The 14785-nt window shown below is 34.1% G+C and overlaps 1 protein-coding gene across 1 annotated transcript in view; it reads left to right on the forward strand.

Annotated features, from left to right (window-relative positions):
* LOC137640634 (prolactin-releasing peptide receptor-like) overlaps nt 1-14785 on the forward strand; it is a 177177-nt gene that overhangs the window by 76545 nt on the left and 85847 nt on the right. Inside the window, exons 2-3 of the mRNA XM_068373135.1 lie at nt 3099-3460; nt 3884-4278. Coding sequence (XP_068229236.1) covers nt 3887-4278 — 392 coding nt within the window. The 5' untranslated portion in view covers nt 3099-3460; nt 3884-3886. The remainder of the gene's footprint in view (nt 1-3098; nt 3461-3883; nt 4279-14785) is intronic.

The following is a 14785-nucleotide window of genomic DNA, read 5'->3' on the forward strand; positions in this document are numbered from 1 at the left end:
CCCCTGTCCTCGACCTACTTACAATCATACTATGAATTTTGTGAGGATTCAACTTCACGCCCATAATTTGCCCCATGCACTAATTTTAGCTAGATCACTATTAAGGGATTCAGCAACCCCAGATCTATATTCGCTAGATGGAATTGATGCAAAAAGAGTAGCATCATCTGTATATGCAACGAGCTTCTGTTCTAGGCCAAACCACATGTCATGTGTATATAGTATGAAAAGTAATGGCCCAAGAACACTACCCCGAGGAACACCAGATATCACATTCCTATACTCACTATGGTGCCCATCAACAACAATTCTTTGCGATCTATTTCTTAAAAATTCAACAATTATGCTAAGAAAAGACCCACCGACTCCCAGCTGTTTGAGTTTGAAAACAAGGGTCTCATGATTAACACGGCCAAAGGCAGCACTAAAATTCCTGGCCACAATCAAGGGATTTCTGTACAGCATTGGAGATTGTAAGAAGGGCATCACATGCTCCAAAACCTTTACGGAAACCTAATTGCAGCCTAGTAAACAGTTGATTACCTACAGCGACCTTTTTAGACGTTCAGATAATACATGAGTTATCAGCATAATGGAGTAACATTACCAATTTTCCAACAAGAGCTAAAAGAACTTCTTCTTGCTAACTTATGCAAAAAAAAAAAAAAAAAAAAAAAAAAAAAAAAAAAAAAAAAGATAACTTTGAAGCTAAGAAATCGGCAGTCTTTATAGAAAACAAAGGAAAAATCCATTTGGGTCTACACCTCCATAAGCATCAAGAGAGCTATAATTTTACGAGATCGAAAAGCTAAACAGGAATGAAAAAGATCGAGTTTCTCATTACTCTGCTTACTGTCAAACACATCAGCCAAAAGGGTTGCCTTTTCCTTTGGACAGTGAGTAACAGGGCCCTCTGGTTTAAGTAAAGGAAGAACTGTTGTGTCTCCACCAAAGAGTGCAGATTTATTAAAGGTAGCCCACCATTTATGTTCCTAGGTTGTACCAGAAAGGATTTCTTTTATGGTTAAATTGTAAGCTGAGTATAGTTATTCCAAGTCAAATCTGATCTGTTAACCTTCCAAAGATGATAGGCCTCCATCTTATCCAAATAAACACGTATACAATCATCATTAAACCAGGGTACGTCTTTCACTCGGTACCTTAGCACATGATAAGGGATATGCCTCTCAATTATGTTGATTAAATTCTCATTCAAAGAAACAACGGACTCAACACTATTATACAATTTGACCAATTCAAACACAAAAGATAACTCAAAATGCCATTCCAGTCTGCTTGAGATTTTCTATAAATCTTACATGAGTATGATACAGCAAGGACAGGCTGCTCAGTCTTCACTACTAATGAAATCAAGGCATGATCAGATGTCCCAACTGGAGAACCAACCTTACTTGTTATAATGCCAGGTGAGCCGGTGTATACGAGGTAAAAGCAGTTACCAGGCCTATGAGTAGCTTCACTTATGATTTTCTCATTGCCTGATTCAGAAGCTCTTAAGCTATGGTTGTCAGTAGGAGATTCAGAATTTAACCACTCCCTATACTGAGCATTAAAATCACTAACAAAAGCAAAAGAGGCGTTTCTATCATCTGCTTATATATCAGCCATTATGGTAAGAAGACAATCGAAGATAGAACCATCTGTGTCTGGATTCCGGTAGATCGAACACAAATTAATAGAAGTTGTTATACATGCCACAAACTTCATATATTTTACGAAACACAGCTGAGATGTTTTAACATCCTAACTATAAACATTAGTCTTGAATGATGTCTTAAAAACCAAAATTATTTCCTTTAGATCGTTTCAAAGATTTTATCAATGCGGTTGACGGAACTCCTCTGGGCTCTCTCAATTTTTTTTTTCAAACATACTTTCTCGGATATATTAGATATATCCTCAAAAATTCTCTCAATACTCTTCAGAACCTCTCAACGACGTCAGCGTTTATACCAGCATCTTTATTTTCATTGAAGAGTATTATCCTACACAGGAGGGCCCTTCCTAATTTCTCATAAAGAGACTTCGACTTAGTCTTAGGAAAGCTCTTGTTTCACCATCGACCAGTAATGACCTTTCTTTTAACCAGTAGAATCCTGTAATCACCATAAAAGCTTCCCAAATTTTCTTTATATAATCAAAAGGCCGAAGCCTCTTTGAAGTTGAGTTTGGAGGTCCTCTTTGTTTTTGAAATATTGCTTTGATTAAGCAGAGAACCTCTCCAAAATATTTTTTTGAATTACATATCTAATTAGAGATCGTTCTTATGTTTGACAGGATTTCTTACATTTGATTATTTTCCTTTTCATAACAAAGAATGCAGTTTATACTTCATATGACTTGAATACATATTTTATTGATATAAGATACGTTAAGGCTCTAACCTCATTTTTATCATAATCCCAACATTTATATAAGGAGTCCCGTGAGTTCAAAGGATTAAAAAAAAGTTTTGAATAGATTTTTCGTAAAAAGAAGTTTTTAATAGAAGTTTTTTTTTTTTTTTTTTTTTGTAATGATAAAAAAGAGAAAAAGCGTTTCCCTCAATGCGATAAACTTTGAATCTATAGCAAAATAGTTGCTAGTTAGCAATGACAATTTGAATACAAAAACAAATCAAAATCGAAAACAACTTTTCGGATGACGTAAGAAATGTTTTTGTGTTCGATTGTCTTTTAAAGAGGACATTTTCTTTAAAAGAGGCAAACAAAGAATTTAATGAAGGCGATGCTTACTCTCGATTTTAATTTATCAATGATTTGCAAAAATATGAACAAGAAACTGTCTGTTGTACATTTAAATGAAATTTAATTTTTTTTTTTTGCTGAACTTAACAAGATCTGTTTTCAAATTTCCACTGTAGCCTAGTGAAAATGAATGACTAAAATAGGGATGAAAGTGCAAATGAATAAAAAATATCTAATATGTGAAAAGAAAGAAAATATGATCATGAATAAGTATTCAATTCATCCAGTTATAAACCTATTTGTTATTAGTATTGAGTTCTAAAAATTTACATCTATACTCACAAAGGATAACAATGACATCTTTTAACTCTTCTTTTTTTCTCTTTCCAGGACAATAGAAACACCTCCCTCTTAAAATTGACCAAGAACTAAGCGAACAGACAACGTTCCTGATTATTGATGGAAGTGACAGCGGCCTCCCATGAAAGTTCAAGTGACAGTGGCTGCCAGTGAACTAAGCCAATCATTAAAGTATTCGTAAGCCAAGATCAATACAACACTAATTCAGATACTGATTAACAAGTGCTCTTTTAATGTCGTGTTATTCCAGAACATCATGCTTCACCAGGGTGACCCTGTACCACCCGGCAATGTAAAGGGCCAAGATCAGTTCTGAGGTTGCTCCACAACCTTGAAATTTATCCCTGTCTTTTTTTAACCTCGGATGAATCCGGAAGTCCAGTCAGAATATCGTAAATATCAAATTTTATTTATCTTTCTTAGAAAAATGAAATATTTAATAACTTGAATAAGTTTCCCATTATATCATTAAAAAATTGTTGCTTTATAATGGCTTTTTACTGAAAAGAAAATAACTTATTGATATGAAGAAGAGTTTACAACGTTCGATACCACGACTCCAAATTATCTTCTACTTAACCCTCGAATTCATTGCGACCCATAGTTGATCCGCACCAAGATCCAGAGATTTGATGTGTCATAAATCCTTCTCTTTTGTTTGGACTATCCCTATAGTTAAAGAACTCAAGTTATGTTGTAATAATAAGTAAAAAAAAAAAAAAAAAAAAAAAAAACTGAAAAAACAATATTCTAAATATTAATAAAACTTTCTTGTGTGTCACACTGTGACGGTAATAATAGAATTTCCATTGCAGTTAATGAATCTAGTGTATGACTTGCCGCGCAACGAGATGAATTACAATCGCAGTGAAGGCTTCATCATGTACGGCGAGGTCACCGCGGAGCCTCCGGGCGACTCCTTCTCACCTTCCAGGTCCTTTGATTCCTTCAATGTGACAGTTCCAGTTTCCACGTCGTCTTCCTCATCAGGGTCATTCTTGAAACTTGCGGACGACAACCTGACCCTGGAGGGGCGAGCCAGGAGGCTTAACTTGACCTTACTAAACCTGGGACTCTCTCCGGTCTTCCCGAGTCTGGAAGCCGTGTCGAAGGATATGCAGGCTTTCCTCATCTGCATATACTCACTGGCTGCGGTGCTGAGTTTGGTGGGAAACATCACTGTTATCCTCGTCTTAGCCTTCGGCAGGAGGTGAGTGAGTGGGAAGTGTACAGTAGTGTAGTATTAGAGGGAGGGAGAGGGGTGTACATACAGTAGCTACGGGGTATTTATATATATATATATATATATATATATATATATATATATATATATATATATATATATATACTGTATATATATATATATATATATATATATATATATATATATAGTATATATAAATTTTCTCTTTTCATCAGCTCAAGAATAACTTTTTTTTTTTTTTTTACTACAACTTTCATCCTAAACTGCTATATTCGAGGTAAAACTACCATCAGTAGAAAAGTTACGCATTATTAGTAGCTTTTAAAGCTTACACAGATGATCATCAGCAGGCCATCGAATACCGCTACATGAATAACGTCATAAATTCAAGTCTTGCACTGAGTCTTGCCCTTTCTGGATATCAAAGGCTTTTCCCTTTTTTTGTTTTTTGTTTTTAATACGTCTTTTATGGCGTCTTTCGTACCCAGTATTTTTCCAGTAAACACTATTTCCATTAATCCATTGTCCTCTATTCCATCTACATAACCAACAGCCTCATACTCTGATCCATCCTTTGACCTATGCTAAATGTTAAATGTTTATCCCTTCTACGTTTCTCCATATTTCTCACCCAATCCATTCTTCTTACAATAGTTTTATATGACGAAAACATTGAAGCTTAAGCTTTTTTTCCTGGTAATAGTTGGCTCAACAATATCCGTCACACATTCTTACCTTGGTTTCCCCAAATAATTCAAGTCTCTTATCAAGCCTTCACACAAGTTTTACCATCATCTGATATATATACTCTTAAATATTGATATGAATCTTTACTCTATTTCAAATTCACTCCGAATGCTCTTTAATTAAAAAGTCTACCAAACTCTTTTACCAGATACTGCAGTATCTCTCTACTGCAGCACAGTACATCATCACTCCATACATACAGAATCTGAGCTACCAGGCCTACATCTTCTTAACAACGTATAATCTGTACCATACATTCGCAAAAGTTCCGTTATGTATGTATAATATATATATATATATATATATATATATATATATATATATATATATATATATATATATATATATATCATCATCAGCCGTTACTAGACCACTGGAGAAAAAAGCCTCAGACATGTCCTTCCAATCCATCGTTTTCTTTTTCTTTCCTTGCTTCTTTTGCAATCTCTAGGCATCCATTCTGTTGTCTGCCATTCTCGTTACATGTTTTGCCCATGGCTATTTCATTTTCTTACATGTTGTTAGAATATCCTCTGCTTTAGTTTACTCCCGTATCCATGCAGCTCTTTTTCTGTCTCTTAGTGTTATTCCAATTATTATTTTTTCCATAGCTATTTGAGTTGTAAGTAGTTTCTGTTGTAAGGCTTTAGTTATGCTCTAAGTTACTGTGGCTTAAGTTGATGCTGGTAGGATCATGTGATTGAATAATTTTCTTTTCAGAGAAATTGGCATTTCGCTTGTTATAATCTTATTTTGTTTACCAAATGCTCTCCACCCTATGCTTATATTTCTTTTAATTTCAGTCTCGTGTCCTGGGGAAATACATACTTTCTTTCCTAAGTACATATATTCATTAACAATCTCTAGAGGTTCGTCCATAACTCTTATTTGATGTCTCTCTACATTTTCATTGAACATTATCTTAGTTTTACTCATATTCATTTTCAGTCCTACATTTCTGCTTTCTCTTCTCAAATCTACTATCGTCATTTGTAGTTCTTTCCATGATTCACTAAACATAATTATGTCATCTGCAAATCTTAGGTTGTTAAGGTATTCCCCATTAATAACAATTCCTACATTTTCCCAACATAAATTCTTAAAAACGTCTTTTAGGCTTACTATGAATAATCTAGCAGAGATTAGGTTCCTTTTCTCAATCAGAATTTTCTCACTATCATTATGTACTTTTAGGATTGCTCTACTACCTGTGTAGATATCTTCAAGTGTTCTAAAAAAAAGATTCACATATTCCTTGTCTTTGAAGGGCTTTCTCATAGTCTATAAATGCCATACATAGTCGTTTGTCAATAAAATCATGGAAAATATTATTATTAGATTGATTAAATGTTTAAAATTATAATTACTAAGATCATTACCTCCGCCAACGAAGTTGGAAGGTTAAGTTTTACGTCCTATTGGTGTGCTTGTTTGTGTGTGTCTGCGTTTGATTGTGAACAGCTTCCTGACCAAAATTTCAATCGCAGAGTAATGAAATTTGTAAGGATTAAATTTTATGTAAAAAGCTAGACATGATTAAATTTTGGAAGGTCAAGGACAAAGGTCATGGTTACGGTCAAGCAAAATGTCCAATTCACGTAATCAGCCATAAGTTTGGACATCGTTATCATAGAGACTTCAGACTTGGTTCATATTTCAGTGTATGAAAATCCACGCCAATTAATACATGTTAAGGTCAAAGGTCAAGAACCAGGGCAAGCAAAAGTTCGAGAAATAAGCTGCCGCGGCGGAGGTCTGTGCTCTACTGAGTGCCCTTCTAGTTATTATTAGAATGATTAAAATGACTTTTTTGATTTTTCCATTAGGTGGTTAATTACATGGATATGGTGAGTTATTGAATACCCACTTCTGAAGCCTCCCTACTCTCTTGGTTAATTTAAGTCTAGGTGGCTTTCTATCCGGCTTAATATGATCTTTGTAAATATCTTATATATTACGGAGAGTAACTTATTGGGCTGTAATTTTTCAGGTCTTGTGTCTCTCTTTTTGTGAATTAGAATATTTATAAACTTTTTGCAAGCTGTAGGTCTAGAGTATTCTTCGAGATACCTGGTATAGAGTTCAGCTAGTTTTACTACTATGAAATCTCCTCCATCTATTATTAAATCACTTGTTAGACAATCTTCTCCTGCTGCTTTGCCTCTTTTCGTGCCATTTAATGCTTTCTTTACTTCTCTGACTGTTATGTTTGCTACAGGCTCAGGTGTTTAATTATTTCTATTGGTGAAGGTATTTCTTATATCAATATTGTATAGCATTGCATAAAAATCCCCAGCAAATTTAATCACTCCATCTCTATTGTTGATAATATTCCAATGTTCGTCCTTTAAAGCAATCATTTGTTGGTGCCCTGTTCCAAGTCTTCTTTTCATCAATTTGACGATTCTTCCTTTCTTTAGTGTTTTCTCAATGTTGGTCTGATCATGTTTACGAATATCTTTGGTTATTATGTTGTTTATTGTTTTGGATAGTTTCGCTAATTCCATTTCATCTCTCTTGGATTTTACCCTCGTTTCTAATCTCTTTATCAGCTTTTTGGTCTTATGTGATAATTTTCCTTGATTTTGTTTAGAAATTTTTCCTCCTATCTCTTATGCTGCTTCTAATGCAAATTTAATTAAATTACCGTTTATTTCTTCTTTATTTGCTTCGATTGCATCATGTAGCCGAGAGTGCCTATTTTGTATTGCGAAACTAAACTCATTAGATTTTCTTTCTTTTATATTTATAAAAAAATATATAGATGTACATATACACATAAACTCTCTCTCTCTCTCTCTCTCTCTCTCTCTCTCTCTCTCTCTCTCTCTCTCTCTCTCTCTCTCTCTCTCTATATATATATATATAGATATAGATATATTTCTATATATAATATATAATATACATATACATATATACATATATATATATGTAATATACACTCATGTATATAATACATATATTATTGACATAATACTAATGTAAAAGGTCACTACGAGTATTTAGGATCTTATTGATATTCTAATTGCGTCCAATCTATGGCTATTCTTAATCATGATATTAAATGTGAAAGAGAAAAAATGTCGGTATTAACGAAGCAAAGGCCATTTAAACAGTTGCAACAAAAATTATATATCAGAAAAGAAAACAAAACGAGTAATTAAATAAGCAAAACTGAGATAAGCTAAAATAAGTAATTGTATAATAAAAAATGGGGAAATGAAAACATGAAGTAACAACTGTTGAAAATGTACATCGACAGAAGAAAATAGTGAATGGGAAAATGATGAGATAAATGTCATATTTTTCTCTATTCATTTTTTATTTCAATTAATATAATAGCATATAACTCAACAACATAAAATGTATACCTTGAAGAAGAGATGAAAAAACCCAGATGATGATTAAGTTAGTTATCTGAAAACATTTTACCCATTACTGACAAAATATATTGACCCCATTCACTGACTAGTATCGATATCATAGTAAAGAATAGTAGTTTTATAAAATTTCTCATGTCTTTGCCAATTGCATTTTATCTTCACTCGAGTAACAAGCAGTCTCGTCTTCTCGTTACGAACGGAGCCTTGTGGACAAGTTTTCTAAAACATTTTTTCATCCTGTCACCAAACTCACCACTGAGGCTCGAACAATATCTCGCTATTGAGGAGAAACTCCAGTCACGTCTTTTGGTTAAGGCTATTTTGATATGGTCTGTAGCAAGTGCCGGAAACCATGGTTACGTTGCTTCCAATAAGCCAGTATATATGTTTCCTAATCTCCTTCAAAACAATAGCCTTGAAAATTTCAACGAAATTTAGATAAGGATTCTTGGAATAGAAATAATTCTTAACTGTCACTATCTGATGTACAATATCAACAAAACGTGGTTTGCAAACTTTTTCTATCCTGGTGCAATAGAAACTAATTTATTAGTTTTGGAATGAATGAACTTTCGCCTCTACATCAAAATTTAACAATGTACTTTCTTGCAAAATGTACAGAAATGGAAAGCAAAAGCAGATTATAAAGACAGAGTAAGACAAAGAAAAGAATAAAGGATATATGTGAAAAAATAAAGCTGAAAAGGAAGCAAAAGACGAAATGAAAAAGTACGAAAGACTTCTGAAGGATTACCAGTCTGAATTCAGCAGTGTGACAATATGCGAAATGAGAACCGAACAAAGACAGACAAAGTAAGAGAGAGAGAGAGAGAGAGAGAGAGAGAGAGAGAGAGAGAGAGAGAGAGAGAGAGAGAGAGAGAGAGAGAGAGACGCAGGGATTCAGGCACGCTAATTTTCCAGGAAATTGATGCTGCCAGATAAGGTTATTATTATTCGCAATCAAACCATACTGAAAGTGATTGCGTGATGAAGTATAACCAACATTTTATCATTCAATAGATTAGACATGGAGGTATTTAAAATTAAACTGCTGTTACTATCATCCCTATTGCCGTTTTCATTACACTACGAAAGAGTGAGTGTAATGATAATCCTAAATAATCAGACCTAATTGGAAGAAAGTCTTATAGGAGATAGCTTACCATGTGATAAACGATGGGAATCACTTCATCGCAAAACTTACATCATTACCATCATTTTATCATAAGCAAAAAATAATAATGGTCGTAACAATGAAGAAACGTGAACAATATAAGCTACAGTACAATGAACATATAAGCATACTGATATTATCATCACCGATTTTATTATATCTTATTATATGAATTCTGAGGAGGAAAATAGAGAAGTATTTGAGGTTGGAATTATCATCATCATTAGCATAGCTAATTCCTTCATCAGCGTTAGGATATAATGATTGCGATGAAAACGATTTCCGAGAGAAATGAGAGTTGGGGGGCGGGGGGACCCGTGCAGTGAGTGGTGAAGGTAAGGGGGTTGAGAAATCAGGCTAACACATAATAACTTAATCATTGTATAAAAAAAGGGAAATTATATAGGTCATCCATCTTAGGGGTTTTATTGGATTTTCATTGAACACAAAACCATTAATCAAATATTTTTGCGTGATTAATCTAATTCCATGATTTATTTTTGAAGAAATTTATCTTGCACTCGTTATCTTGAAGGATATGGATGAGTTCAAGATGTTTCTTGTTTTTATGAATCAGTGCGAAATTAAACGTCAAAGCCAAACTTTACATCATGTGTATATAGTATGAAAAAAAAAAAGAAATATTGAGTAACACCAGATGTTAAATTCCTGTGGTCACTATAATGTGCACCAACAACTTCTCTTTGCCATCTGTTGGCTAAAAATTCAATAATAAGATATGCTCTGTCATCTCCCGTCTCATTATGATTGACAAATACAAAAGTAGCACTAATGTCAAAACCAATCATATGACCTTCAAGGCAAAAATCAATGGATTTCTACACACCAATGACGAGCGTAAAGAGAACACCACCAGCATCAGCAGCCAGCGAAAGCCAAACTGCAGACTAGAGAACAGAAGTTTACTTTCAGCATATCTATTCAGAAATTTTGACAACAGGCGTTCAGGAATTTTAGATAATAGTAGAGTTATGGAAACGGTGGTAATCAGCAGTGCTAGAGCTACAACCACATTCATCTAATGGAGTAACATTTCTAGTTCTCCAAGAAGTGCAAAATGAACCTCTCCTTAATTTACGAAATATAAAAAATTAACCAAGAGCTAAGAAATCAGCTTTGTTATCAAACAAAATGAATATTCCTCCCTAATGCTCAAGGAGGAGTCAACACAAAATGTCTTAATTTCCCTGAATTGAACAGGTAATTTTGAAAGTTTACGTTCATGAAAACAGAAATGTGGCTGAATGAAAACCTGGTTAATGGCTCTGCAAAAAATTAAATCAAAGGGGTTGGGGTTTCCCATGGTTGGCGAGGAAAAAAAAATCATCGATTTAAGGAAAGGAGGAACTGTCAAGTCTAAATGAACGAGTACCCCCGTAAGCAAAGCAAATTATTTATATTCTTGAGTTGTCCAATTGTATTCCTTTTCAGTTGAAGCACAAAGTGACACTTCATTGCTGAGTAAAGCTATTCCAAATCAATTCTGATCTATACCTTTTCACAAGATAGCTGTCTGATGATAATGTTTGTCATATAAAATCAATGAAAAGAAACAAAAACATGAAAATCATCATCACTACCATCCTTCAGGGATAAGCATTCATATGAAGTATTTATTAAAGGCTAAGCAAACTTTTAAAAATCAAAACTGAAATTTATGAAAAAAGAGAAAACAGCGAATATTAAAGCACAGGTAAAATAATATATATATATATATATATATATATATATATATATATATATATATATATATATATATATACACACATATATATTTATATGTATACATATATATATATATAATATATATATGTATATATATATATATGAATATATATATACATATATATATGTATATATATATATATATATATATATATATATATATATATATGTATTCGTAAGAACGTAGTGGGCCACATCATCCACATTTAGATGGCATTGTTTTCGTAGAAAATAGTCTATTTTGCGAGGACTTTCCTTCTTTTCGTATTTTTTTTCATTTATCATGTATTAAATGAGCATATTCTAATTTAGTGTTATACTACATATCAACAATATAACCAGTCTGAATTTAAGCAACAATACTCCGTATGCACTTTATTACCTGCGCCAACGAAGTAGAAAGGAGGTTATATTTTACCCCTGTTTGTGTGTGTGTGCTTGTGTGTTTGTTAGTGAACACCTTCCTGGCCACAATTTTAATTGTAGAGTAATGAAACTTACTGGGATTAACTGTTATGTAAAGCGCTAGAATTGATTAAATTTTGGAAGGTCAAGGTCACGGTCAAGCAAAATGTCAAATTCACGTAATCAGCCATAACTTTGGACATCATTTTCATAGAGACTTCAAACTTGGTTCTTATTTAAGTGTATGAAAATTCTCGCCAATTAATACAAATTAAGGTCGAAAGTCAAGGTCAAGTCCATGGTTAATGTCAAGCAAAAGGTCAAATTCCGGTCTTCAATCATGCGATCACAATTTTAATCGTAAAGTAAATAAACTTTTAGGTATCTTAAACTGTAATGTAAAGAACTGGAAATGATTAAATTTTGGAGGGTCAAAGATCAAGGTCACAGACGAGCAAAACGTCCATATCACGTAATCAGCCGTAGGTTTGGACATCGTTATTACAGAGACTTCAAACTCGGTTCATATTTGAGTGTATGAAAATCCACGCCAATTAATACATGTTAAGGTCATAGGTCACGGTCAAGGTAGAGCAAAAGGTCGAGAAATAAGCTGGCGGAGGTCTGCCCTTTACTGAGTGCCCCTATAGTTTTTCTAATATTATGAGTCGTAGGAAGTATAAATCAACCAAAACAAAATGAAAAGACCATTAATTTGGCAAGTAAGCCGCATCAGAACAGAAAAAAAAATAAAAACATCAGGAGACAAGAGAGGCCAAACCCTGATAAACACATTAAGATTGATTACAATCAAGATAATACTTCCATTATTAATCAGATTTGTCTCTGTATCCTCACTAAGTTATTAGACAGGACATGTAACTTATTACCAACATCTTCATAAATGAAACATTGACTATGAATGATTTATTTAATCAATTTGGAGATGGGACGAGGAAGATGCACATGAATTCTCCGAAGAGAAGAGGAAATATAGACCACTTGCACACACCGAAACGGCAGACTAACTTAACCTGTCGTGTTGTGAATCAAATTATGCTGGAGATGTTTATTATGGTTGAATCGGTAGAGTGGCAAACCTCGGGATTAGAGGACGACTGTTCGAGGCATACCAAGGACATCAGAAAACTCCCTTCAAAAGATCGAAAACGAGAACAAATAATCTATTATGTGCTCAAACTTACAACATACGTTGGGGGTCAGATGTTAGCGGTGCTTAATTATGAAATGACTAGAGAAGCCAGAGGTGAAGTGAGTGAACCCCCAGCTAAGCGGAATAGAAATTCAATAATTTCAGACATATTTTGCCAGTTTACTGTATCTTCAAAGTGAGTTTCTCGCCGGGTCATTTTGAAAATTGCCTGGATATAAACAACGCAATTTATCACATGAAACTCCCATTCAGTTAACTATCTGCCTTTATATTATAAACTCTGGTGTTGCATGGAAAGGTTACATAAACTAATTGAATATACCAACGCAGTTTATAGACAAAAAAAAAAAAAAAAAAAAAAAAAAAAATAGAACAAAATATTAAAAAATAATATCTTTGTATAGGTTACGAAAAAAAAAAATAAAATAAAAAAACGGTTACGAAATGACCAAATTCTCTGCTACTAAAAGGCACAGTTACGAACTGACTACTGTATACTAGTCGAACTCATTCACTGGTAATGATTGGTTACGAAACGACCAATCATATACCGTAACGATATTGCGAGACACGGAACTACCATATTAGACACTCTAGTGTTGCACCGATAGGTTATAATAAAGAGCTTAATTAAGAGTGAAATTTACGTGGTTCCCATGTTAAGGCGGCCGGATACGACGGCTTTAAAAGCAATTACTGTGCTCTAAATTCCAGATGCTAATCATAATTTGAGGAGGATTAAAAACATATCATTCTCAAATCCAATATCGCGGGCTGGCTGCCCTGCCTAAAAGCAGCAGCGAGTCAACGTAAATGAATTCCTGTCATAACTTGGAGGCAATACGATATATGGTTATCACAGAACTACGAATTATGAACATAACATGACTGGCATTGAAATGACTCGCATGAGAGATTTATCTGCAAATCGTTTTCTGTTGATTTTGAATGACAAAATCAACGCTTGGTGCATTGCATTTATGTTTTACTCGATTTGCAATATCAATTTCACGTTCTGAGAGGATCGCTTTTATTTATCTCTCTATTCATTATCCTCGCCTCTTTTTCATTGTCTGTTAAAGATTTATTAGGCTTCCTGCCTAACAAAGCACCCGTCACTTGCTCCACACATTTATCACAATAAATGTTTCCTTTTCTCTCCCTATGTCAATGAAAATGTATATGCTTTCACAGAATAATACATTGCCTTCACACATTTAACCGAGGTTACAAAGTTTTTGCTTGAGGCGTAGCGAAATACATTTACATTCATAAAATTAAAGAACGCCAATTGGTCCAAGCTTCGTCAAAGGTCAGAAATAAAGCCGAGTTTCCATTCTCGTGGTATTTTACTCCCGATCAGCCTAAGTCAGTTGAGGTTACTTATATAAATGAAGTTCGTTTTTTCAAGTAAAGCTACACCAGTTGATACCAATTTAAAATCAAACCGATATAACTTTGCACGACCTACTGAACGGCTACTGATATCCTACCTCAGTTTACATACACAGAACTTGATTAGAAAAACTGTTCTCTTCTCAGAGTAGAAGCCAAAACATAAAAAATTATGGGATGTGTTTTTTATGCCGATGCATCTTCTGGCAATCCAATTACTCCTACGTCACCTTTGATCACGGCGTTACTTTGCTCGTGTGTTTGATTGATTGCCAGGGAAGAGAATTCGCTTTTAGACTTGTGACTGATGGAGTTCCCTTGGTGAAACTACCTGATCACATCTGGATGTTGTTGATGAAGTGTCATCATATCTCTGAGATGAATTGGTATCCATTGCCCATAATTGACATTGTTATTCGCAAAGAAGTCGCCAGTTCTGAAAGGGCTTCGCAGTGCAAGCTGAAGTTACCTTCTCCGAAGGAGTGGATT

The sequence above is a fragment of the Palaemon carinicauda genome, chromosome 5 (genome assembly GCF_036898095.1).
Source record: "Palaemon carinicauda isolate YSFRI2023 chromosome 5, ASM3689809v2, whole genome shotgun sequence".
NCBI lineage: Eukaryota > Metazoa > Arthropoda > Malacostraca > Decapoda > Palaemonidae > Palaemon > Palaemon carinicauda.